Raw genomic sequence first — 26,710 nt, 5'->3', positions numbered from 1 at the left:
AAGCACTGCAGTATAGAGTTTGCATGAGGAAGCTAAGATTGGAAATGTGGGGTAAGACTGTGAAGAAGAATCTCAAATGCCTGGCTACCTAACCTGATCTCTAGGAGACAATGGAGTGCCACTGATGGCTTTTGAACTGTACGTGATTCATCCTGATGTTTGGGGAAGATCAATGCACAGAAATCTCTGTGAGATTCTAGAAGCAAGGAGACCACTAGCTAGACTGAGACTAGTTCACAACTCAGAATGACCAGTGGAGAGAAGTACACTGTGTGCCTTAGGTGTGTCCACGTGTTACCAAAGCCTCTCTGTTTCGCTGAAATGTGTGGTCCCCCTCACTAAAGCTCTGGTGGTGTCCTCCCTGCCACCAGGCAGCCTGGTGTGGTGGTCCCCCAGAAGGATGGGCGAACCACCGGGATGCAGTGTAGGCCGAACCTTGCCCCAGGGGAGGGCGGCGGGCTTAGCTCTCTGATTGGGTGGATTCTCTGGTGTGTAGGAAAGTACTCCCAGGCCCAGAGAAGCTGTGAAGACCAAACCGGCTCCCTAGGCCGAGAACCGCTGGGGAGGTAGCAGCCAGAGGTGGTCCTCTCCAACCCACTACTCTGTGGATCATCACTGGGGAGGTGGAAGGAGAAGGCAAGATCCTCATTTGGTTGCCCGCTCAGGCCTGTGCGCACTTACTCTCCATGGACACGACGGTGAGCGTGGAGCAGCCCGCGGTCTCGCTGCCCTCTTCACTCCCGGACCCCCAGCCTCCCCAGAGTGGAGGGGCAAGCACACAGTAAGTACTTGATATTCGCCCGACTCCTGAGCTCCTCCTCTGTAGGAGCTAGGGGGCTTGTTTTCCGTACGTCCTTTGTTGGAGGGAGGAACGAGGGAAGGAGAAAACCCACGCTGAGGCCGTTGGCCGATCACTTTCTTTACCTCCCGGACAACATTGATGGGCCCCACTAAGGAAAGCCGAATTCTCGCATGCCCGAGGAGTGTCGGAGGTGGTTGTGCGCCTAGTCCCTCCTGGTAAAGGGTTCGAAGCACTCGTTTTTCAAAGGCGGCCGAGAGCCATACCATTGGAGCCCTCGCTTGCATGATGGGAGACACCGAAACGCCCCTTTTGAACGCGATGACAAACACCTCCTCCCACTCAGCAGCGACGTGCACGTGACAGTTTTTGGGCTCTCGCAACTACGTGGAAACTTGGAATAGGTCTGCGGCTGCACACCGCCCGGACGCCGGGGTTCCTGCGCCCCCCGCCCCCTCTGATCGCGGCTGGGTAGCCGAGCCGCAGGCAGCTGGGGGCCCCCGAGCGCCGCCTCTGCATCGCGCCGCCCCTGCCCCGGGCTCCGGTAGCTTTCGGGCTTCCGCACTGCCCGCCGCGCCCTGCCCACAGGGAAGCGCTTCCCGAGGCGGCGGCGGTCCTGGTGCGGACCCTCCGGCCGCAGCCATGTGGGACCCGCGGGCAGCTAGGTGCGTAGCGGCGCGGGAAGCACGGGGGCATCTCTGGCCTTCCGGGCCCGCCACCCTTCCTGGCGGGAGGCGGCCGCGCGCGGGGACTGGCGACCCTGAGGTAGCGGCCGAACGGGCCCGCCGGGCCATCCCTGTGGGGCCCACAGCCATCTAGGTGCAGACCCGAGCCAGTTGCGCGGGGTCGGTCGCTGGGGACGGCTTCGGCCTTTTCGGTCCGGAGGGACCAGGGCACGCGCTGCGACAGGACTGCGGCGGCGCGCGGCCTGCCTAGCTCCCACCCCGGCATCGAAGCCGCAGCTCTCGGGCCCACCTCCGCATCCTCAGGGGTTCCCGGGGGCTGCCGACACGTTCCTGACCAGCGAACGCGCCCCCGGGGCAAGCATTCTTGGCGGGCAGGCGCCCGGGAGCGGAGCACAGCGGTGCAAGGGAACCGTGCCAGGCGGGAAGGGCGGAATTTGCGGGGAACTTGGAGCGCGCTGGCCTCTTCCCGGCAGTAGGAGGCCTTCTTCCCTGCCCGCCCGATTGAGGGCTGCTGGGCTGGCTCAAACTGGACTGCACGGTCCATCAGCCTGGGCTCACCGAGTCTAGGGGCAAGGTAGTAGTAGGGACCCAAGGCTGGGAAGCGGAGCCCTTAGAAGCCCTTGCTTCTGCCTTGGAGCGTTTCCGAACCGGAGCTCGGAGTGTGTTGCCTGGGAGGCGCGTTGCGTTTCCTCCCAAATCCCTGTCTCCGTCCCGCGGGGAGCCCTGTGCACTTGCAACCCGGCTGAGATAGAGCCCATCTTTGACGTGCAGCGCAAGCCACCTTTTCTCCCAGATCGGGGTGTTTCTGGGCAATTGAAAGCTTTGGTGCTTCCTAGGAAAATTTTTATGGAAGTGTGCAATTTAGAAAATAAAAGAAAAAAAAATTTAAGAAGCAGAAAGAGAATGGGGCTCTGAGGTCTCTAGTTCCCCGATCTGCTCCAGCCCAGTTGCTGCTGGCTCAATTAGTCCTTATGCGGGAAGGAATAGCTGGGATTAAAGCCTTGTGTTCCCAGCGTAGGTATGCTCTCCTGCTCCCTCGTGCTGAGCGTTTTGGGTTCCAGGATCCTTTTTGATATAAGGCTGTTATCCGGATGGCATCCTGTTTGGTCCTTTATAGAAAAAAAAAAAAAGTACTACCGTGTGTGTGTTGGAGGGCGGGGACGGTGGTCAGGAGTTTGTTTCAACTGTTTTCCAGGCAGGTCTGTTTTGTAGGATTGGAGGATAGGTGCTTGAGTTCATATGCTCTTTGTTGGCTTTTGCATCCTCTGCGGGGGGTGGGGGGGGTGGGTAGAGGTGGGATAGGTGTGTGTGGCATTCACTCCCAGAGTCGCATCCCACTGCCACTGGCCTATGTATGGGTTTCTAGGTCTTTTTTCGATCAAGACCCACACCCACCCACCTATATGTATATAATGTATATATGCATAATATGTGTGTAATATTATATATACATATATACACACACACATACACATGTAAAATTGCAGCAAGAGCTTCATGGTATAGTTATTCTTTCTACAGGGTGAGGCACAATGATATTTTCCATTCTATTCCCTCCCCCCACCCCCTACCAGAGGGATTCTCGCTCTGTCACCCAGGCTGGAGTGCAATGAGGCGATCTCGGCTCACTGCGCCTCCGCCTCCTGGGTTCAAGCGATTCTCCTGCCGCAGCCTCCGAAATAGCTGGGATTACGGGGGGCCGGGGTGGGGCGCCACCAAGCCTGACTAATTTTTGTATTTTTAGTGGAGACGGTGTTTCGCCATGTTGGCCATGCTGGTCTCAAACTCCTGATCTCAAGTGATCCACCCGCTTCTGCCTGCCAGAGTGCTGGGATTACACGCCAGAGCCACCACGCCGGCCCATTCTATGTTTTTTTTTTTTTTTTTTAAAGCGGGTCATAAATTGTTAACCTCACTTTATGACCGACTGACCAGCTTTATGGGGCAACTGCAGGTTCTGTTTCCGCCACTCTCCCAGAGTATGAGGAGACCGTCAGCATTTCACAGGGGAGTTGACTTTGGAAGTGAGGACTTGGTGTAGGAGTGATGAAGTAGACTGAAATTCATCCTTGAGTGATTAGAATACTGTAGGACGTGGCTGTGTGGTTCAAGCCAGTACCATCTACAAAGACAGACCGCAGATGCTTCTGGTTACTTTGGTTCTGGCTATGTGTCCACAGAGAGCTGGCCTCCTGCATGGATCCCAGTGGGGCCTGGTGTAAATGCTAGGGAGGTAGGGGCATAATAGCTCCTGTTCTTTTTTTTTTTTTTTTTTTTTTTTTTGAGGAAGAAGAAAGGAAGATGCTGCAACCCTACTGCAGCCTTGGATTCATAGTTTTCTAAAAGGATTCTTTGGGTCTTGTCTCAGAATTTCACAGCTGCAATCAAGAGCTGGACCACGATCATTTTATAGATGAAGAAATTAAGGCCCAGAAAGGCCATCACTTGTTAGTCATTACCAATGAGTTAGTGTTAGATCTGGGATTAGACAACTTATCTCTTGACTTCCCAGTCCATGGCTCTCAGGAACCAAATAGAGACTGGCCTTGTGGAAATATTAAACTTCTATTTGCTGGTTGCTTCTGTTTTCCTGAAGTTACTACCAAAGACCCATTTCTATAGTATATGCCCTCATTATTTTATCTTTGCTTTTGGGGATGAAGATTATTTTGGCAGCCAAGTAGAGCCTGCAGTCCTCCTGTTTGGGGAAGGTAAAGTGATCTGAAGAGGAGGATTTTAAGAACTGAAGTGGAGGTTGAGGTGTGGGCCTCTCTGGCCATTATCAAGTATGTGGTGTTGGTTTTCTTGACCTTGAGGAATGAACCCTCCACTGCATTTCCAGATGGGGAGGTGGGGCTGACATGTCAGTGCTTTGCCCTCAGAGTGACTGCAGGCTCACTGCTTTTAAAACAAATTTCCTTGGAGTGCTGCCTGAGGTTCCCAAGGCCAAAAGCACCCTTGTAAGAAATCTTTACAGGAAAGAAAGACTTGGGGCAGCAAAGATGACACTGTAACAGTTACAGCAAAGACTGATAGTAGGGCTGGTTACAGCGATGGGGAGAATGGTTAAGTTTAACCTTTAAAAAAGAAAGTATTGAGCCAGATAAACAGGCATCTTTGGAACACAAAAATGTCACAGTGCCCAGCCAAGAGTGATTACTCCTTTGGTCACTCCTTAGGTTAGCAAGGTTCATTCTGCCAGAGCAGACATTTTTCTTGGTCTAAAATTGCATAAGTATTGCCTTGTTTGTTTTTGTTGAAAATCTGGAAATGTGAATGACCTTTGCCTAAGATACCCTGGACTCCGTTTACCTGAATCAATTCCATCTTTTGCTTAGATGCTGAGCCTCACAGTACCTACCCTGTGCTCACCATAGCATGCTTGTGTGAGCTCCTGTGAGCCTGGTGGGCTGGTGGGACTCCCTGTGTGTCTTTTGGAGCCAAGCCAACTCTGGGTTTAGCTATATCTGTCTTTGAAGTTCCAGCAACATTTTGATTGGGATTTTTTATTTTTTAAGCACTGGGTCCTCCTAGCACTTGGAAAGAGGGCAGTATTCCCGGTCCTAAAAATCAGTGATGGATTTTGGAGGAAACCAGGCCAGTAGTGCACAACACATAAAATATAGAGAATTATAGCACTATATTGGGTGATCTTCATTCACTGGGTCAAGAATGCTCAGACAGCAGCCTTGACATTGGATGGGCTCATCCTTCATGTTCAGCTGTGGCCACCAGGGCAATCATTTTTGCTCACCCTTAGACTAGCTCATCTTCTGCCCATGAAGGTTCACTCTACCTGGAGGCTCAATCATTGATGACTTCTAGGGACTCATTGGCCTGAACTCATTGGCCAGGTACTAAGGCCATCTATAATCTGGCCCCCAGACTGTTTCTCTAATATGGTCTTTCTTCTTGCCTTTTCTCACCCCTTCTTGCTTTTTGTTTTTCAAGTCAGTTCTGCTCCTCAGATATATCCAAGGGTCCATATTGGGTATGGAGGATGTAAATATATAAGACATAGGCTCTGCTAATTGTGATAGAACGGAGTTAATGTCATGTAGAGCTGTGGGAAAGGATTAGTGGAGGTGCAGACAAGCACTCGAAGAGACTTCCCAGCTCCTGAATCCTTCCCAGAAGAAGTATGGGAGGTCAGTTTTGAGCTGTACCTAAACAGGTGGAGAGCACTTCTAGCAGGCAGATTAGGATTGCCAGGTGGAAGAGAGGGACATTCCAGATTAAAGGAGCAGCTTCTTTTTTTTTTTTGAAACAGATTCTCGCTCTGTCGCCCAGGCTGGAGTGCAGTGGCACGATCTCAGCTCACTGCCAGCTCTGCTTCCCAGGTTCACGCCATTCTCCTGCCTCAGCCTCCCAAGTAGCTAGGACTACAGGCGCCTGCCACCACGCCCGGCTAATTTTTTTGTACTTTTTTAGTAGAGACAGGGTTTCACCGTGTTAGCCAGGATGGTCTCGATCTCCTGACCTCGTGATCCACCTGCCTCGGCCTCCCAAAGTGCTGGGATTACAGGCTTGGGCCACTGCGCCCGGCCAAGGAGCAGCTTCTTACTAAGAATAATGGTGGGCCAGGCGCGGTGGGTCATGCCTGTAATCCCAGCAGTTTGGGAGGCTGAGGCGGGTAGATCACCTGAGGTCTGTGGTTCGAGACCAGCCTGGCCAACACGGTGAAACCCTGTCTCCATTAAAAAATAAAAAAATTAGCCAGGCATGGTGGTGCACACCTGTAGTCCTAGCTACTCGGGAGGCTGAGGCAGGAGAATCGCTTGAACCCGGGAGGTGGAGGTTGCAGTGAGCCGAGATTGCACCACTGCACTCAAGCCTGGGCTACAAAGCATGACTCCGTCTCAAAAGAAAAAAAAAAAGTGAACAAAAGGGCTTGGACCCTAAACATCAACATAATAATAATAGTTTACCCTGTGCCAGCCTCTGAGTTGTGTTTCATATATTATTATATTTAATTCCCACATAAATATTTTGAGCAAGTACCATTTTACAGATGTACCTGTACTGGAATGTGAGCTTCATGAAGGGGCAGCAGTGTTTTTTGTTATTGTTGCTGTTTCACATAGCTCAAGCATCTAGCAGACAGAGTACCTGGTACACAGTAGGCACCAATCAATATTTGTTGACTGTGTGAGGAAACAAGGATTCCAGTCATGTATGTGATACTGTCCTTGTTTTCCAGTAAGGAAACTGAGGCCTAGAAATTAAGTGAATTTACCACCTGACACCAGGCCTGAAAGAGAGAACAGTGGGACTTGATCCCAGATTTCTGGATTTTCTCTTCTATGAGGAAAACACTCATATCCTTGTATCTTCCTTTTGGGACTAGTCCCAGCCCTGTTAACACTGCTGTGCAAAGTCATGTGAATGGGAGGGAGCCACATGAATTTGTGGTCATGTGGCTAAAACATGGTGGGCACATAGTGTTAGAGAATACTAGAAAGGTAAGTAGAGGCGTGTGTGTGTGTGTGTGTGTGTGTGTATATGTTAGAATGGGAATCTGAACTATTCGGGCTTTATTCTACATGAGGGTAGAGGCCATGGAAAATATGTTTGTGTGCCTGTGTATACACACAGCTCTGTGTTATTTATTTATTTATTTATTTATTTATTTATTTATGAGACGGGGTTTCGCTCTGTTGCCCACGCTGGAGTACAGTGGTGCGATCTCAGCTCACTGCATCCTCCACCTCCTGGGTTCCAGCGATTCTCCTGCCTCAGACTCTCAAGAAGCTGCAATTACCAGCATGTGTCACAACACCCGACTAATTTTTGTATTTTTGTATTTTTTTTTTTTGAGACGGATTCTCGCTCTGTTGCCCAGGCTGGAGTATGGTGGCACGATCTAGGCTCACTGCAGCCTCTGCCTCCTGGGCTCAAGTGATTCTCCTGCCTCAGCCTCCTGAGTAGCTGAGACTATAGGCACGCGCCACCACCCTCCGCTAAATTTTTTGTATTTTGGTAGAAATCAGATTTCACCATGTTTTCCAGGCTGGTCTCGAACTGCTGAGCTCAGGCAATCCTCCCACCTCGGCCTCCCAGAGTGCTGGGATTACAGGTGTGAGCTATCACACCCAGCCAGCTCTGTGTTTTATTTAGAAGTTTTGACTCTGGAGGCTGGGAGTGTGGATAAATACATCTTTCAGCCTGGCCAAAGTCCACAGTTTTTTCAAGGTAAAGTTCAAGTCTCTATGTATATATCAGGAAACTATGAACTAGTGTTAGAACAGAGGCTAGAATGGCTGGGCCTGGTGGCTCACGCCTGTAATCCCAGCACTTTGGGAGGCTGAGGTGGGCGGATCATGAGGTCAGGAGTTTGAGACCAGCCTGGCCAACATGGTGAAACCCTGTCTCTACTAAAAATACAAAAATTAGCTGGGCATGGTGGCGGGCGCCTGTAATCCCAGCTACTCAGGAGGCTGAGGCTGGAGAATCGCTTGAACCCAGGAGGCGGAGGTTGCAGTGAGCCGAGACCAGGCCACTGCACTCCAGCCTGGGTGACAGAGAGAGACTCCCTCTCAAAAAAACAAAACAAACAAACAAACAAACAAAAAAACCCAGAGGCTAGAACTCCGATTCTCCCAGTGCTGTTAAGGGGCCACCCTTCAGATGTCCTTGTCCATGGGAGATTGTTTTGTCTATGGGGAGCTCCTGGATACCTCCAGACCCTCCCCATGCAGCAGTGAACGGTGTTTTCACCTCTCTGCTGGGTTTGACTTGCCCCTCAGATTGAGGAGGAAGCAAATTGCTGTGGTCTTGGGGTTGGGAGGTGGAATGAAGGGCATTAGTTAGCATTTAAATGCTACATAGAGGCTTGGAGAAGGTTCTGGGTGGGGAGATGCCTGGGCTGCTATTATCAAAGCCCAAGTTCTCCTTTGATTAGAAAACATCTTTGTTTAATGGCTGTCACTGGAGTGCCTGGTGTACTCCCTTTTCGGGGCTGCTCCCAACTTCATAGTTCCTGGGACACTCTGCATAAACAATGGGGACCATGAAGGAAAAATGGCAGTTATTGGGCAGCCTAGGCCTAGCACAGATACCTAAGTCGATATTTATGAGTAATCTGTGGTTGGCTGATGCTTAACTAAATCATTTGTCTTGAGACATTGTGGAATGCTAACTTATTGGTTATTCTTTGGGCTGGCTTTTGCAGGAATTTGATTTTAATTTTAAAGGCCCCTTTTCTGATTTTCCCAATAACCTTTACTCTTTGTACACCTCTTCTGTCCTATGGGTTGTTAACACAGATTTTTATATCAGACTTAAGTTTGTTCCTTGCTTGGAGAAGTCCCTTCATTTTGTGTAAATCTATTTCCTGATCTGTGAAATTGGGATATTTGTACCTCCTGGCATTCTTAAAGACATTCAGTGAGAAGATGCTTGAGATGGGTTTAGGACAGGGCTGGGCACATAGTAAGTGCTGAATACACTTTACTTGTTATCATGCAGCTGCCTTAAACTATTCATCCAAATAATGATCTGGAAAAACAATAGCCTGTGGCACACTGAGGAGAAATCATGTGTCTACCACTAGCTACACAAAGGGAGGGATGCCTTAGGGTCTCCTCTTTGGAGGTTGAATGACTGAGACTCCACTTCAGACCCAGAAGTTGAAATTGATCTGTCTTTGCCATTTATTTATTTATATATTTTTTGAGACGGAACCTAGCTCTGTCACCCAGGCTGGAGTGCAGTGGCATGATCTCGGCTCACGGCAACCTCCGCCTCCCGGGCTCAAGCAATTCTGCCTCAGCCTCCAGAGTAGCTGTGATTACAGACATGTGCCCATGCCTGGCTAATTTTTGTATTTTTAGTAGAGACAGGATTTCATCATGTTGGCCAGGCCAGTCTCGAACTTCTGACCTCAGGTGATCCACCCGCCTCAGTCTCCCAAAGTGCTGGGATTACAGGTGTGAGCCATCATGCCGGCCTGTCTGCCCTTTAGCAGTATTTCTTGAGCATTTTCCTGGCTTGGTTTTCGGAGTTGGAACCATCATCTGTCTTTCAAGGCCCATCTCATCTGCACGCTGTCCATGACTAAAATGTGAGGCGAGGCTCTCAGCTCATCCTTCCTCGAGAATGGCTGTTTTTAGCCTGAGTTTACACTCTTCATCCTTTTTTTTTGGAGTTAAAATGTTCCTCCTTTTGTGAAATTATTGGGGCGTAGTTGGTACTTTTTAAAAAAGTTCTTTTTTGGCAAAATTAAGTGTTGGCAACCCTATCTTAGATTCCCTTCAATTTCCTTTTTTTTTTTTTTCTTTTTTTGAGACAGAGGATCTCACTCTGTCACCCAGGCTGGAGTGCAGTGGTGTGATCACAGCTCACTGCAGGCTTGACCTCTTCCGTCTCAAATGATCCTCTCACCTAAGTCTCTTGAGTAGCTGGGACTACAGGCATACACCACCATGCCTGGCTAACTTTTAATTTTTTTGTAGAGATGTGATCTCGCTATGTTGCCCAGGCTGGTATTGAATTCCTGGACTCAAGCCATCCTTCCACTTTGGCCTCCCGAAGTGCTGGGATTACAGGCGTGGCCCACCACACCTATCCCTTTTCTTTTTTGTGTGTGCAAATGCTACTGTTTTCCAGTTCCAAAAAGCTAGGAATTACTGATCCTCCAGGATTGTTCTTAGCTTTTAGCATTTTCGAATCTCCAGGACTAGAATTGCTCACGGGGATATGTTACCTTGTTTGCTGACCATTAGATTCTCAACAGGTGCTTATTAATTTGTATACACCTTTTCCCTTTGTTTTCCCCAAGTAACAAAACCACCTGGCTTTACAGGAAATGGCCAGAAATCCAATACCACCAGTGAAATAATCTAGTTTGAATTAAATCTCCCAAACTTTTATTCCTTTTCTAGTCCTCTAGCTTAATCATCTGCCTCTGATAAGTAAGAAGTGGCCAGAGAATCATTTATTCATGCAACAAATGCTGAGCCCTTGGGTTGCAGAAATAGTAAGACTTACTAAGACTTAGTTTTTGCCTTAAGAATTCAGGCTTTGGCCGTGTGCGGTGGCTCACGCCTGTAATCCCAGCCCTTTGGGAAGCCGAGATGGGCGGATCACCTCAGGTAAGGAGTTCAAGACCAGCCTGAACAATATGAAGCCACATCTCACTAAAAATACAAAAATAGCTGAGTGTGGTGACATGTGCCTGTAATCCCAGCTACTCGGGAGGCTGAGACAGGAGAATCACTTGAACCCGGGAGACAGAGGTTGCAGTGAGTTGAGATTGCGCCATTGCATTCCAGCCTGGGCAACGAGAGCAAAACTCCATCTCAAAAAAAAAAAAAAAAAAAAAAAAGAATTCAGGCTTCTTCTAAGGAAAGCAGTAAAACAAATTAGTGTCTGGCACAGAGCTGTCGAGACCAGCACAGTGCCCCAAACATAGAGGCACGGTGGGAAATATATGGCAAAAGAACGAGTAAATCATAATTCAGGGGATTAAGTGGTATAAAAGCTACACACAGGACCTTATAGAGGTGCGTTAAGAGCAGCAGCAGTGACTGTGGCCCCTCACCCTCCCGGGGTGGGCATGCAGGGAGACCATGAGGTTTGGAGGGGGTTAAAGTGGAGGGAGGGAGAAGGGCCCAGAGAATCTGCAAGTCCCTTGGGGAAGAGCTGATGTTCATAGAAATTGTGCTGGGAGGCAGATGGGGTTGGGGGCCTGGGTGATCTTGGGGTCTTTTTTAATCTGGACACATAGCGCATGATCTGATGGTCTTGGGGACTGTCTTACAGATTGTGGTGAAGAGGCCATGCTGGAGCTGGGTGAGGGTGGGCCAGGGAGAGCAATGAAAAGGCCAATTTTGCAGTAATCCAGCCTGGCAAGGAAGATACCTCTGGAGGGTGTGTGTGAACCCAACTCAGGGATAGCTATTCTGGGGCCTGCATGCCTCCTAAGGGAGGCAAGCTGGGAATGAGCTCGAGAACAGCTGACTGTGTGTCTTTGGCTTGTTGTTTTCTAGTTAGGACATTCTGGATGCTTGTGCTTAAATGCACAAGTTGATTTTTGGCTCAAGTCTTTGTTGTCATGTAAACTGGGAATGGCACATAGGATTCATCTGGGGCGTGAACTTGTGGCCACCTGGAATGAATGTTTCACAAAGGATTCTGAGGCCTTGTCAGGTACTACAGGAAGGAATACTGTGACCAGAGATACCCAGGGCGGGGTGAGGGTAGGACACCCCTGGTATTATAGACCCTTGTCTAATGTGCAGCTGTAGAGAAGGATGAAACAGGCAGGTCACTTTTCCTTGCTTCCCTCGTTTTTAATGAATGAGAGAAAAAACAACTCAAACGATTTAGACAGAAGGAGGAAAGTTCTTGAAGGGTGCTTAGTAACCAAGGAAGGGGTAGGCAGCAGCTGGGCCTCAGGGCAATGGGATGTGGAATTTGGGGGCTGTAGGAGCCCCGCTTTCTGCCTTTCTTTTCTCTGGGCACAGGCATTATATTCTTTTACCCCAGAAGTTGGCTTCTTCTCAGGGTAGGAAGTAAGGCTGCAACCCTCTGGAGCCTCCTATCTCAGTTTCCAACGCAAGGGGACTCTTCCCAAAGTTCTAGTTAAGAAACTCCCAGGAAAGGGCCTTGTCCTGGCAGGTCTGGCCCATGGAGCACACACAAGGCCCTGGCCTGCCTCTGTGTACCTTGGCTCTCCCCTGGAAGGCCTTTGCAGTGAGCTGAGCAGCCATCTAGAGCATGCCTACCATGGTGACATTGCCCTCCAGCTGAAAAGGGTTTCTTAGGGCCCCTGAGCAAGTGCCCTGTTTCCTAAAGGAACAATCACAGTGGAAAGAGTTGGGGCTATTTCCAGACATCACAGTGCTGACCTGTCCCATGCCTCATCCTCACAGCCTATCTTAGCTTGGGAAGTGGGGCAAGGTCTTGAGTCCCACAGACTTTCTCAGCTGTAGCTGCTTAATTGATTAGTAATTTCAGGGAACCCCTTTGAAAAACAGACAAATACTAGGGCTATGTTTTTACCAAATATTTTCTCCTCACTGGGTAAACAAAGCAAAGGTTCTGTAAATGTTGCAGGGATTACACTCAAATAACATGCAGGGATCACCATGGCCCATATCCCATTAACCTGAAACATCATGAACCAGAAGCAAGCCCTGGGATCTAGGCCTGTCTTTCCTGCCCACCCAGAAATGGCAGGTGACAGGTAGTGTGGACCAGGGTGCTGGGGTGGATGCTAGGAGATAAGCCTGGGTTTCACCTCTGGTGCTCATTGCTGTGTGGCCTGGCTCAAGGCCTCCTAATCTCTGAGCTTTGGGTTCCTTGCTCTAGAAATTGTAGTCCAATCATCTCACTTTTGTTGGGAATAACATTCAAAATCCTAAGGAGATTGAACACTCAAACAGAGGATTCTTAGCAAAGCAATTTTACTTTGCTCAGAGGGGTGCCTCCTTGTCCAGTCGCCATGACAGCACACCTGAACAAAGGGGCACGAGAGCCTTTATTCCTGACGCAAGTGCGCCTGTACCCTTTCCCCATTGGCCGGGTTCAGGCCGTAAATTCTAAACTAATCCCGGTTGGCTAAACATTTGAACTTTTTAAAGATAAGGTGGGCACGTAAGGGAGAGAGGGGAAAGGGGAAGGGGTGTCTGCAATGAGCTAGAGAGCTAGTCTTCTTTCCAAATAAGGAAAGGAATGTGAGCTAGTACTGATAACGCCTGGTACTATGGCATGTCTGGACATGTAACAAAGACAGAAAGGAAGAAAAAAAGAGAAAAAGGGGTTTGGGGGTACTATGAATTAAAGAATAAAGGATTGATCAAGCTATTTGAAGAGAAACCTCATCATATCCCACACTTTATTGCATTTTTTCTATTTATATGATTCTGTGAATATATTCAGAGTGGTGGTGTATTAGTTTCTTAGGGCTGCAAAAACAAACTACCACAAATTAGCTGACCTAAAACAACAGAAAAATGTACTTTCTCATAGTTCAGTAGCAATCTTCCCATTCCCAGATCTGCTCTCCAAAGATCACTGCTCTTATTGGTTTGTTAAGTCAGAAATCTCTCTATGGATGAAATGTACGTACACACATATATCCTTAAGCTCTTCAACTCGTTCTCTAAGTTGCTCTCCAAATTGCTCTCCAGTTTGCTTTATTCACTTTAACTGCATATTTTGACACTCTGATAGCTCTAACTCATACTTTGTGTGTGTGTGTGTTTGTTTGTTTGTTTGAGTTGGAGTTTCGCTCTGTTGCCTAGGCTGGAGTGCAGTGGTGCGATCTCAGCTCACTGCGACCTCCACCTCCCAGGTTCAAGCGATTCTCCTGCCTTAGGCTCCCCAGTAGCTGGGATTACAGGCACCACACCTGGCTAGTTTTGCATTTTTAGTAGAGACGGGGTTTCACCACATTGGCCAGGCTGGTCTTGAACTCCTGATCTCAAGTGATCCACTCACCTCCACCTCCCAAAGTGCTGGGATTACAGGCGTGAGCCACTGCACTCAGCTGTGCTTTTAACATTTCTATAGACAGATGCTGTACTGCTTTATCCGCCATGGCAGTATGTCAGTGAATCTCTACGCATAACCATGTTGATTTAAAGTATTTTCAGTGCCTTTCGATATATAGGAGTTTGTAATTTTCATGGATTCATGTCTGTTACTTTCTTTATGATTTCTGCTTTTGGTATCATTAGAATGACCTCAAATGTGAAGATTACATAAAACTGCACTAAAGCTCTTTTGACTTTATGTAATTCAAGAATCTAACAATATATAAAAAGGTTATGAAGAAAAGTCTCTCTCCTGTGTTCTCTGCCCCACCCTCCCAATAAGGGTAAATAATTTTATTTCTAGGGGATCCTTCCAGACTTTTTTTTTAAGAGACAGATTTTCCTGCTCTGTCACCTAGGCTGCAGTGCAGCGGTGCAATCATAGCTCACTGTAACCTCAAACTCCTAAGCTTAAGTGATCCTCCCACCTTGGCCTCCCAGAGTGCTGGGATTACAAGTGTGAGCCACCACACCTGGCCCAGAATTTCTTTATGCATATATAAGCAAATGCAAATGTATATTCTTTCTTTCTTTCTTTCTTTTTGTGACAGGGTCTTGCTGTGTTGTCCAGCCTGTAGTGCAGTGGCATGATCATGGCTAACTGCAGCCTTGACCTGGGCTCAAGTGATCCTTCTGCCTCAGCCTCTTGAGTAGTTGGGACTATAGGTGCATGCCACCATGCCCAGCTAATTTTTGCATTTTTTGTAGAGATGAGGTCTCACTGTGTTGCCCAGGCTGGTCTGGAACTCCTGGGCTCAAGTGATCCACCTGCCTTGGTTCCCCAGAGTGCTGGGATTACAAGCATAAGCCACTGTACTTGGTTGCAAATATTAATAGATATTCTTATTCAGCCCCTCTCTTCCTTTCTGTACAAAAGGGAATGTAATATAAACACTGTTCTGCATTTGCTTTTTCAAATATATTTTGGAGGTTATCCTAGATCAATATACAGAACTGTCTTCATTCTTTTTTTTTTAACACTTGATTAATATTTTGTTTTTTTGGGGGGGGTGCTGCACTTTAATTTATTGAATCAGTCCCCTGTTGATGGGTCTTAAGGTTGGTCCTAGTCTTTTATTATTACAGCAACATGATAGTGAATAATCTTACACATTTGCCATTTCCAATGTATGCAGTCAGTCTGTAAGATCCATTCCCAGAAGTAGAGTCAGTTGCTGCTTCAAAGGCCATATGTATGTGTCACTTTGTTAGGTATTGCCGAATGTCTTCCTAGAGTGGTTGAAGATTATCTAAAATCTGTACCTATATTTTCTGTTAGTGCTTTTCTTTTTCTCGGTGCTTTTTAAAAAATGAGGTATTTGCATGTAATAAACGGCACAGATTTTAAGTTACTGTTCAATGAGTTTTAACAAACATATGCACCTATGTGGCCACCACCACAATGTCAAAATACACATTTCCATTCTTCCAGAAAGTTCACTGATACCCCTTTCCAGTCAGTCCCCCTCTCTTTTTTTGGCAATCACTGTTCTGATTTCTTAGATTTGCCTGTTATAGAATGTCATGTAAATGGAATCACACAGTTTATGTTCTTTTGTCTGGCTTCTTTTGCTCAACATAAACTTTTTGAGATTCTTCATGTTGCTGTTTTTATCAGCAATTTGTTCCTTTTATTGCTGTGGTATCATTTTCACACTGACTTTTTTTATTCATTTGGAACTAATTTTGGTGTATGATGTGTATTAGTTTCCTATTGCTGCCATAATGAATGACCACAAACTTAGTGGCTTAAAACAACATTAATTTATTATCTCACAGTCCATAGGTTAGAAGTGTGGGCTAGCTTGGCTGGTTTCACATGGCGAAAACCAAGATTTTGGCTGGCTGAGTTCCTACCGGGAAAGTCTGCAAAGACCCCCTGCTTCCAGACTCACTCATGTTGTTGGCAGGATCCAGTTCCTGGTAGGTGTAAGACTCAGGTCCCCATTTTCTTACTGTCAGCTGGGAGCTTCTGTTCCTTAAGGTGACCCATGTTCCTCATCACTCCTCCCTGCTCCGCCTTCAAGGCCTGCAGTGATGGGCCCACTCCTTTTCATGCTTCAAATCTGCTGCATCTCAGCTGGGCAAAGTGGTTCATGCCTATAATCCCAGCACTTTGAGAGGCAGAGGCAGGTGGATCACCTGACATCAGGAGTTTGAGCCCAGCCTGACCATGGTGAAACCCCGTCTTTACTAAATACAAAAAAAAGCTAGCCGGGCGTGGTGGCACATGCCTGTAATCCCAGCTACTTGGGAGGCTGAGGTTGTAGTGAGCTGAGATTGTGCCATTGCACTCTAGCCTGGGCAACAAGAGTGAAACTCCATCTCAAAACAACAACAACAACAACAACAACAACAACGACAACAACAACAATCTGCTGCATCTCCCTTGCCCTCGTCTTTCCATGAGCCTGTCTGACTCTGGCCACAGGGCCACAGTCAAAGAGTTCTTGTCATTAGATTGCGCTCACCCTGATAATCCAGGGATAGTATCCCTAGCTTATGGTCTGTAATCATAATTACATCGGTAAAGTTCCTTTTACCATGTAATGTAATATATTCATAGTTTCTGGGGATAGGGATCTGGATGTCTTTGGAGGAATTCATTACTTGGCCTGCCACATGGGGTGAAGTAGGAATTTAACTTATTTTCCAGATGTTTAGTGAGTTGTACCAAATGATTCACTCTTTTTCAATTTGCTTAAAAAGCCACTTTTATTACATATGGCATGTGTTTCTGCTTTTTATACTATATATATTTATTGCTGGATATTCTACTTTGTTCCATTGATGTGCTTACTTTCATGTTAGTACCTGACTTTAACAATTTAATGTTTTATAGGCCCGGTGGCGGTCATTCACGCCTGTAATCTCAGCACTTTGGGAGGCCGAGGCAGGTGGATCACTTGAGATCAGGAGTTTGAAACCAGCCTGGCCAACATGGTGAGACCAGCCAGGTGTGGCAGTGCGTGCCTGTAATCCCAGCTACTCAGGAGGGTGAGGCAGAATTGCTTGAGCCCAGGAGGCAGAGGTTGCTGTGAGCCAAGGTCTTGCCACTGCTCTCCAACCTGGGCAATGGAGTAAGACTCCATCTCAAAAAAAAAAAAAAAAAATTAATGTTTTATAAATACGTATTTTAAAATGTTAGAGAAGATTCCCTTTTCTACTCTTTTATTTATTTGTTTTATTTGATTTACTATTATCCTTTAAGCCTCACCTGGAAGAAGATTCCCTCTTGATACTTCTCTTTTTATTAAAAATATCTTTGCAATTCTGGCTTATGTATTCTTTTAGATAACCTTGATAGCTGCTTCATTAATTTCTTTAAACATTTTATTTTTTATAAATTGAAATTTTGCTGAAAATATACATTAATTCATTAACATGGGAGGACTTGACATTTTATAATAGTGAATTTGCCCAAACCAGAAACATGTTAGTATTTTAAAAATACTTTTTTTTTAAGTAAAGTTTTGTTTTTTCTTCATGTAAGTCTTGAAAATATAAGGACATTAGTTCATATTTTGTAAGGAGCTTTTAAAAAATGCTCCTATGAGAATTACATGTATACTTTTCAAAATTAACGTTCTTCTTATTACCTTGGTTTTTCTTTGAAAATCTGTGTCTATATCCTCAGGTCACAGAGATACAAGTTATTTTAGTCCTGTATTAATTTAAGCCTGTAAACATCAAGTCATAAAGCAGTATTAGTGTAATTAAACTTCCCAGGAGTCCTGCTTCTGCTTTTCTCCCATGGTGAAATGTTCCATGTGTAATGAAGAATTTAATGAAAAGCATCTTTTGAAGTACTGGTTGGTGAAGGGACAAGAGTGAGTCAGTGTGTGGTGAGTGAAGTCCTAATATGAATATCAAGGGAAACAGGACTTTAAAGTTGGCTGTACTGAAAATTCTCAAGAGCTAGTCAAATAGGGATCAGATCTGTAGAAAAAAAGACTTTTTCCCCATTCCCTTCACAAACAAAAAACCACGTTGCTTCATGAAATCATGTCAGAAATTTTTCTTCATTTTTGCTTTGCAAGGTCAACGGCAGTTTTATTGGGCGTACCTTGGTTTTGCAGGCCTTTGCTCTAGTTTTCAAGGGAACAAGTAAATAGAAACTTAAAATTAATGTATTTATGTGGGAGCTATGGGGCAAGAAACTAGTTTCCAGTTGTAATACTGTGAGCACTAATCAGGGAATGCTTGGAGAGATATGGGCTGGGTTTGCTCATCACAACCTGTGACCCCACATTCTATATCAAAATGTGCCACAGAAGTAATTCCACGAGAATTTAGTTCCTGACTGCAGATATTCATCTTATGTCTTAGATTTGTGCAGGCTAGAAAGACAGCATGATTCTCTGAGGTGGGAATAGGATGGAGCATGGACATACCCAACTCCTGGGGCACTCCAAAATTTGGGGAAGCAGCCCTCATACTCTCACACACAAGAATTGAAGGCTAAATTTCCACTGAGTAGAAAAATAATATTTGAGATGTTGCATCTGGCTTATTATTCTATGTGGAACTGCACTCTCCAAAACTTTCTCTAGATCTGCACTGTCAAATATTGTTGGGGGTGAGCGACCACTGGGCCAGTGGCGTGCAGAGAAAAGAATTTCCCAAGACAGTTGTAGGTGAAGAAGGGCAGATTTATTAGAGCAAGTAGCTAAATGGGAGCTGACTGCCAGGAGACAAAGTCTTGCTGGGGATTTTATAGGATGGTTCTTAGGCTGCAGAATGCTACGTGCAGTTCCAATAAAACACCAAGGTTGCAGTGAGCTAACTTGCAGGTGTCTGGTGATAGTTGGGTGAAGGAAGATTGTAAGTTATTTGCGCAGGAGGGCTATGTGTCCTGGACCATGAAGAAAGGCAGACTTACAGCTTATCTGTTGTCTGTTTTTGCTTTCCCTTGGTCCCGCCAGCCTGACTTCTTTTCTGCAATTAGGACTCCACATTCCTCCCCTGACAGAGCAGCGATGACAAATCTTTGGCATGTGAGTGAAGGTTTCACCTTCACCTTCTTGCTGACCAGGGACGTAGAGTTGGCCCTACCTAGGATTGTTAGTCAGTCAGGAGGTTACATGGGCCTCAGTCCCTGGGTTGGGAGATAAATTAGGCAGAGTCGCTGTGGGACCTTAGGGGAACAGCATTTGCAGCCTAAAATTTTGTTCTGCTGGCTCCAAAGGGGATTCAGTAGTTCTTTTACTGGCTGATACCCTTGCTGCAGTAACATTTTGGTTTGAAGTTGTATTCTAGAAGACGCAAAACAAGATATTTCATGAACAATACAAAGTGCAAATAAACTAGTATAATCATTATTATAGGCAGGAGAAGTGGGGCCTGGCCTGACAAATAAAGTTTTTAAATATTAATGGGATAAGGGAAAATTGAGGAACAGACGTAGACATATTAGTGAGGTTAAGAAGTTGCCCAGTTTCGACCCTTGTTCCTCTGTATTCTGTTCCACTTGCTGAACTATTTACAGGCATAAAAGAATCACTCTAAATTTTGCTGGCATTAACTTTATTGTTTCCCAACCATAGAGAAAACCTGCAGAGGTACACAGTGAACTCGTTAGAGTCGTTGTTTGGCTACCATTCCTGGTACATTTGATTATAGTTAATGATGTAACTATAATGGGCTTGTGTTAAAGCCCCTAGGAAAGGGCCAGACCCCTTGGAGTTTCTGATGCAGAGGTGAGCCTTACAGGCCATTTCTGGTGCCTTCCCTATTTGCTTTGTCACGGTGGATGATTGCCATGAGGGATCGATTGGCCCAGGTCTCTCTACTAGACCTGTGTTTTTGGTGTGCATGTAAACGGTATAGTCTAATCCAGAGTATTGGGCTTAACAATTTCTTCTGTAGGTCATGGGACTGCTAAGAGTGTAATGTCATCCTCAAGTGCTTGTTTGCGAGGGCACATCCAGCAGTTAGTGCTGTGTGTTATGTTAGCAACCTGTGATGTTACTGAGTAGAGTGGATGCCTGCGTATAGCCATTGAGACAATAGTTAGCCATGATAGACGAATAAAAACAGAGCCATGTTTAGGGAAAATGACAATATACAGGAAACTCAGGAAGACAGGAAAGAAGAAGGGCTGTAAAGAGTATAAGAAAAACAGTTAAACACAAAGTACCTCAGCACATTGTTGTTGTGGTGTGGGGGTATATGTCATTACTGGGACAAATATAAAGAAATTTTGTCTGGGCAGTAATCTTGGAAGTTTCCTTGCAAATAGCAATTGTATACTACTTCCCTTATAAAAGCATCAATATTAAGAGGGTTGAAGCTGCTTAAGAGAGGTAGTTGGAGAATTACTGAGAGCCTGCAGTAGAACTGAATAAAAAGAGTTAGCTTTAAGAATAAGATTCAACGGCCGGGCACAGTGGCTCATGTCTGTAATCCCAACAGTTTGGGAGGCCGAGGTGGGTGGATCATGAGGTCAGGAGATCAAGACCATCCTGGCCAACATGGTGAAACCCCGTCTCAAAATACAAAAATTAGCTGGGTGTGGTGGTGCGTGCCTGTAGTCCCAGCTACTCGCGAGGCTGAGGCAGGAGAATTGCTTGAACCCGAGAGGCAGAGGCTGCAGTGAGCGGAGATTGCACCACTGCACTCCAGCCTGGGTGACAGAGCGAGACTCCGTCTCAAAAAAAAAAAAAAAAGAAAGATTCAAAAGAGGTATTGGACTTACTAACTTTTAAGGAAGGTTAAAAAAATTCTAGGTTGTTTGTTTAACAAAACTTCTTTTACCTTTTTTTCTTTAACTTTAAATGAGTTTCCAATGTTTACATTCTAGTTGGATCATAAATAATGAGTCTTATCTCAGCACCAGCAACTTGGTAACAGTAGATTTAAAGCAGACAGAAAAAAAAGAGGAAGATAGAGAACTTTAGATGATTCTACTTAACCCTATGGTGCAGGTTAACCATTTGAGCTCTGACTTTTTCTTATTGTAGTTTGCCCATTAGTTTAAAATGTGCACAAAACAGGCCATAATATGTAACCAGCTGGAGTTTTAAAAAGAACAATAAAATCAGAGGTTAGGATGTTGGAAACCGTCTTTTCAATCTGGACCCCTAGATTGAACAGGAAAAGAAAAAAAGAAAGCAACAGAGAGGAAAAGGTTAAACTTTACAGGAGAGTTTGTGTGCCTCCTGTAAAGTTTGTGTGGGAGTGCCTGGGTTACCCCTTTTCAGCCACTGAATGGTGTGGGGCCAATACCCCTAACACCCTTGTTTCTCTCCCATCAGGGAGAGCCTTAGCATCCCAGACCTTTATGGTGTGAGATGAATTCTTCCTCACCTCTGCAAGTTACCAGTTAAGGTGAGCTGTTTTTAGCAGGAGCAGAGAGCCTCTTTAGCTTAAGGCCACTGGGGTTTGGGATTCTGTCCGGGGGGTCCTTTGGCTCTCAGGGCAGTCCTGTTTCCAGTGGCTGAGCTTGTGGCAGAGGGGGCAAGCATGTGGGGCTTTTTTTCATTTATTCAGTCGAGGTGCTTTGCCTTTTAGTGGCCTGGCCTTTCGCACCGCTGGCAGTTATCTGGAGGAGTGTCCTTAGGGCAACGAGGAGGGGGCTGGGGTCTTGTGAAGCAGCCAACAGTTGAGCCTGGTTTTTGTCTCTGTGTCTTTCTTTTTAGCCCTGTTCTCCTTATTCTGCTCTTGGTTATAAAAGACCGAGGAGGTTCATTTGATGATTTCTTTTGCATAAGGGTTATGCTGTGTTACACAAGAAAATTACACATTTCTCTTTTTTGAGAGTCTGAGAATTAAATTTGCTTTAATGCTTTAGAATGTAGCCCAGAGGTGAGTTTGAAGGATAGATGGGGTTTGTCCCATGGTGGGACTGGAAAACATGCTGCTTGGGGGCGGTGCCACTTCAGGGCACTAATTGCACTTTCTCTTGGGACATCCTGCCAAGATGAAAAGAGGGTTCCACTTGTGTCTGCTGAGGGACTTTGGGTGCACTTTCCAAAGGGGTGTTCCACCTATTAGAAAAGAGCACTTGGCTGCTAGGGGCCTTAACGCTGGACGGCCAGTCCAGGTACTCACTCTGGGTGATCAGCCCAGGTACGAGGAAAAAAGGGTAAAGGGTGATGTCACCTGGTGCCCGCCCAGGAGAGGGAGTGGGTAAGGGAACCCTCACCATTTTGAGGCTGTCCGAGGTCACCTGATTTAGCAATGTCCAAGACAGGATGGCTGGCTGACCCCACAGGAGAATGTAGAGTGAGAAAGAGAGCACCTGAGTTACCCCAAACGTGTGTGAATTCACTCTGGACGAGCTTCTGCTGCCAGATAGGAGAGAGAGTCTTCTTCCCTTCAGGCGAGGCAGCCAGCCCTGTTCACCCTTTGGCCTTCAGGCAGCACTGGAGAGCACCAGGATGGTTAAGAAGCCAGCTGCTGAAAGACTGAAAAGAGTAAGTGAACCCAGGTCCCTCACCCAATCTGGGCAGTGGCCGTCAGATGCTTCCACACAGTCACCTTTCAGTCCCACCAGAGTGTAGCTCCTGCCGGAGACCGGCAGTTGCCTCCATGCTTAGAGGCTATTCTCGGAGGGTGCTGACTGGAGAAAGGGAAAGAGAGAGGGGAGAGAGTTTCCTGTGAGGAGAGAGAGTTCCCGTCCAGAGAGAGTTCCCCCTACAGGCCACCAAAATGTTGTGGGTGAGGAGTGACTATGCTGGTGGCATGGGGGTAAAAGAATTTACCAAGGCCAGGCGCGGTGGCTCACACCTGTAATCCTAGCACTTTGGGATGCCGAGGCAGGTGGATCACCTGAGGTCAGGAGATCGAGACCAGCCTGGGCAACATGGTGAAACCCCGTCTATACTAAAAATACAACAATTAGCCGGGCGTGGTGGCGCACGCCTGTAATCCCAGCCACTCGGGAGGCTGAGGCAGAAGAGTTGCATGAACCCGGGAGGTGGAGGTTGCAGTGAGCCGAGATTGTATCACTGCAATCCAGCCTGCACAACTGGAGCGGGACTCCACCTCAAAAAAAAAAAAAAAAATTTACCAAGACAGTTGTAGGTGAAGAAGGGTGGATTTATTAGAGAAAATAGGAAAATATGTTACAAGAGGGCAACGGTCAGAATCAGCAGAAGAGGAGCTGACTGCCAGGAAACAAAGTCTTGCTGGGGATTTTATAGGATGGTTCTTAGGCTGCAGAATGCTACGTGCAGTGCCGATAAAACACTAAGGTTGCAGTGAGCTAACTTGCAGGTGTCTGGTGATAGTTGGGCAATGGAAGATTGTAAGTTATTTGCACAGGAGCACTGTGTGTCCTGGACCATGAAGAAAGACAGACTTATAGTTTATCTGATGTCTGTTGTTGCTTTCCCTCAGCCCTGCCAGCGTGACTTCCTGTTCCTAATTAGGACTCCACAGATAAGATAGCTACTAGCCACGTATGACTATGGAGTACTTGAAATGTGGCTAGAGTGACTGAGGAATTGAGGAATTAAACCTTTAATTGTTTTTTTTTTTCTTATTTTTTGAGACAGAGTCTTGCTCTGTCGCCCAGGCTGGAGTGCAGTGGTGTGATCTCGGCTCACTGCAACCTCTGCCTCCTGGGTTTAAGCGATTCTCCTGCCTCAGCCTCCCGAGTAGCTGGGACTACAGGTGCGTGCCACCACACCCAGCTATGTTTTTTGTATTTTTGTTTTTTGAGATGGAGTTTCACTTTTTCACCCAGGCTACAGTGCAGTGGCATGATCTCGGCTCACTGCAACCTCCACCTTCTGGTTTCAAGTGATTCTCCTGCCTCAGCCTCCTGAGTAGCTGGGATTACAGACGCCCAATTTTTGTATTTTTTGGTACAGACAGGGTTCCACCACATTGGCCAGGCTGGTCTCCAACTCCTGACCTTGTGATCCACCCACCTCGGCCTCCCAAAGTGCTGGGATTACAGGCGTGAGCCACTGCGCCCGGCCCTGAACCTTTAATTGTATTTAATTTTAGTTAAATTAAAATGTAAATAGCCATGTGTGGTTACCACATTGGACAGAATCTTCCAGATAGAATAGTAATAGTAGCCAGATAGAATAGTAACTGTCACAGAGCTAATTGCCCTGCTTTCATTTTTTATTTATTATTATTATTATTTTTATTGAGATGGGGTTTCACTTTGTCACCCAGGCTGGAGTGCAGTGGCATAGTCATGGTTTACCACAGCCTTGACCTCCAGGGCTCAAGTGATCTTCAGCCTCAGTTTCCCAAATAGCTGGAACTATAGGTGCATGCCACCATGTTTGGCTAATTTTTTAATTTTTATTTTGTAGAGATGGGGGTCTCACTGTGTTGCCTAGGTTGGTATGGAATTCCTAAGCTCAAACAATCCTCCCAGCCCAGCCTTCTAAAGTTTTGGGATTAAAGGTGTGAGCCACCGTACCTGGCCTGCTGTGCTTTTAGTTACAAGTAACAGAAAGCCTAACTTAAACAATAAGGATATGTACTAGCTCACCCTGTTGTTTGGCAAACCCAGCAGCTCCTACCTACATTCTCTTCCCTGGCCACCTACCATTATAGAGCCACATACTTATGTTTTTCTAGATTCCTATTTCTGACTAGTGAAATGCAGAGAAGTCTACTTGGGGGCTTTGGGAAAGTTTTATTAAAGAGATACGTGGTACCAGGGAGCCAGTGGTTGCAGGGACCCCTTCTTCCTGTCTTTAATGTGATGCCTGGAGTTACAGCAACCTTCAATCTTGAGGGGACAAGCATGAGGGCACAAAGCCAGTGTGCTTAGGATGGTGTTACAGAGAGATAAAGAGCTGTACTCTTACTCCCTTACTTCTGATTCTGTGAGAATGTTACAAATAAATTTTTGGTGCCGCAAGGAAATAGCACTGGAACATAAATTTAATTTTCTCAGCAAGGCAATTTTTACTTCTATAGGAGGATGCGACTCGTGAATGGAGTAATGGTGAGAGCACACCTGGACAGGGGAGGGGAAGGGATTCTTATTCCTGTGGCAGGTAGCCCCTACTGCTGTGTTGTTTCCCTATTGGCTAGGGTTGGACAGCACAGTCTAAGCTAATTCCAATTGGCTATTTTAAAGAGAGCAGGAGTATAAGCCAGAGTGGCGGGGTTAACAGTTTGGCAGGAAAGACAGTTATGGAACAAGTAACCGAAGGTGACTTAGGTCAGAACAGGTGACCGGGGGTGACTCAGGTCAAAGCAGGTAACCAGGATGAGTCAGGATGGAGCAGGTGACCAGGAGAACAGATGTGAACTACTGATTAAAACTAGTGGAAAAGGTTGTTTACTGAAACTACGAGGAAGTTAAACTTTAAAATGGAGGACAAAGAACTGAACTTGCTGACATACTGATTCTTTGAAGAGAAATTTAGAACTCATTGTATCCAATAAGAAAATTACACACCCCCCAACTCCTCGTTTGCTGCCAGTCATCCTAACTGATGCACTCATATAAGTAGAAGTCCAGAGATAGGGCAGGCCTCAGGATTCTCCCCAAATTGATGGCTCCCCACTATTTTCCTTTATTTTCTTGGGCCCTGTCCTTTTCTGTCACTGTTGGTTTCATCCTGTGAGTGTTGATTTCATCCTTACGCCGGAAGCAAAATGCAGCTGAAATGTAGGGCCACACATTTACACATCTCAGTGTCAGGATTCACAGCTTCACTTCCACACTGAACAGTGCCCTGTGTAATAGAGAGATTCTCTTCTAGAAGCTTATCCAGAATGATGATAAAACACTGTCTTGGAATCCTCCAATAAACATCTTTTTAAGTTTCAGGGGCCAGAATTGTGCCCTACACTCAATACTGAACCAGTTTCTGTCAGGGAGATAAATTTGCTCATCAGACCCTTAGGAAGTAAGGGTGGAGTCAGCTTCCCTTAAGTCTAAGGAGCTTGGGGAAGAGAGGCACATAACAGAAACAAATCTGGGACTCAGTGAGGAAGGAGTGGCCACTTCAAAGGTCCCAAGAATGGTTCACTGTAGCCAAATGGGTAGAGTGTCAGAACTTCCTAAATTATAAATATCATTAACTGTTACTAAGGGTCAACTTTCAAGTATCTGACATAAAAGTTTAACCTGTTTTTAGTTTTTTAGAAGAATATTTCCTGGCACCATGCTGTCACTATAATCTAATGAAATATCCTTAGCCATTTATTGGTAAAGCATTTTAAGAGAATTTATTTCCTGAGCTTATTATAGTTTGTGTACCGCATAGGAGAATGATGGCTGTCCAGTGTGCAGGTCAGAGTCCATTCTTTCCTCTGCTATTAGCAATATTGCAAGAATGTGAGCTAAAATGGCCTGGCATATTGTCATCTAGTGGTTAATTATTTAAAACAAAACAAACAACTCTTCTAGGATTGGTTCTATTTGGAGCTTCACAAAAGAGGACACTCATATGGCCAATAAAAGGCACACAACATTATTAGTCATCAGGAAAATGCTAATTAAAACCACAATAAGATACCACAGTGGCTAAAATTAAAAAGACTGATAGTGCGCAGAATTGACAAATGTTGGCAGTTTATATACACAAAACACTGCTTTTGGGAGTATAAATTGGTTCAACCACTTGGAAAACTGGCAGTCTCTACTAAAAGTAAATAGCACATCTTCCCTGTCACTCAGCAGATCCACTCCTGGGAAGAAAGGCAGACAAATAACTCACTGAAAGACACATACAGGATCATTTATAACAGCTTTATTC

At 46.0% G+C, this 26,710-nt stretch overlaps 1 protein-coding gene across 1 annotated transcript in view; it reads left to right on the top strand.

The window, feature by feature from the left end:
* The first annotated feature begins 1,165 nt into the window (after nucleotides 1–1,165).
* The window catches only part of TRANK1 (tetratricopeptide repeat and ankyrin repeat containing 1), a 118,529-nt gene continuing 92,984 nt past the window's right edge, over nucleotides 1,166–26,710 (top strand). Inside the window, exon 1 of the mRNA XM_009445153.5 lies at nucleotides 1,166–1,464. Coding sequence (XP_009443428.3) covers nucleotides 1,442–1,464 — 23 coding nt within the window. The 5' untranslated portion in view covers nucleotides 1,166–1,441. The remainder of the gene's footprint in view (nucleotides 1,465–26,710) is intronic.

Source organism: Pan troglodytes, chromosome 2 (assembly GCF_028858775.2).
Source record: "Pan troglodytes isolate AG18354 chromosome 2, NHGRI_mPanTro3-v2.0_pri, whole genome shotgun sequence".
In the NCBI taxonomy this organism is placed as follows: domain Eukaryota; kingdom Metazoa; phylum Chordata; class Mammalia; order Primates; family Hominidae; genus Pan; species Pan troglodytes.
Note: the sequence above shows the minus strand (reverse complement) of the source record. Positions and strands in the feature narration are given on the sequence as shown.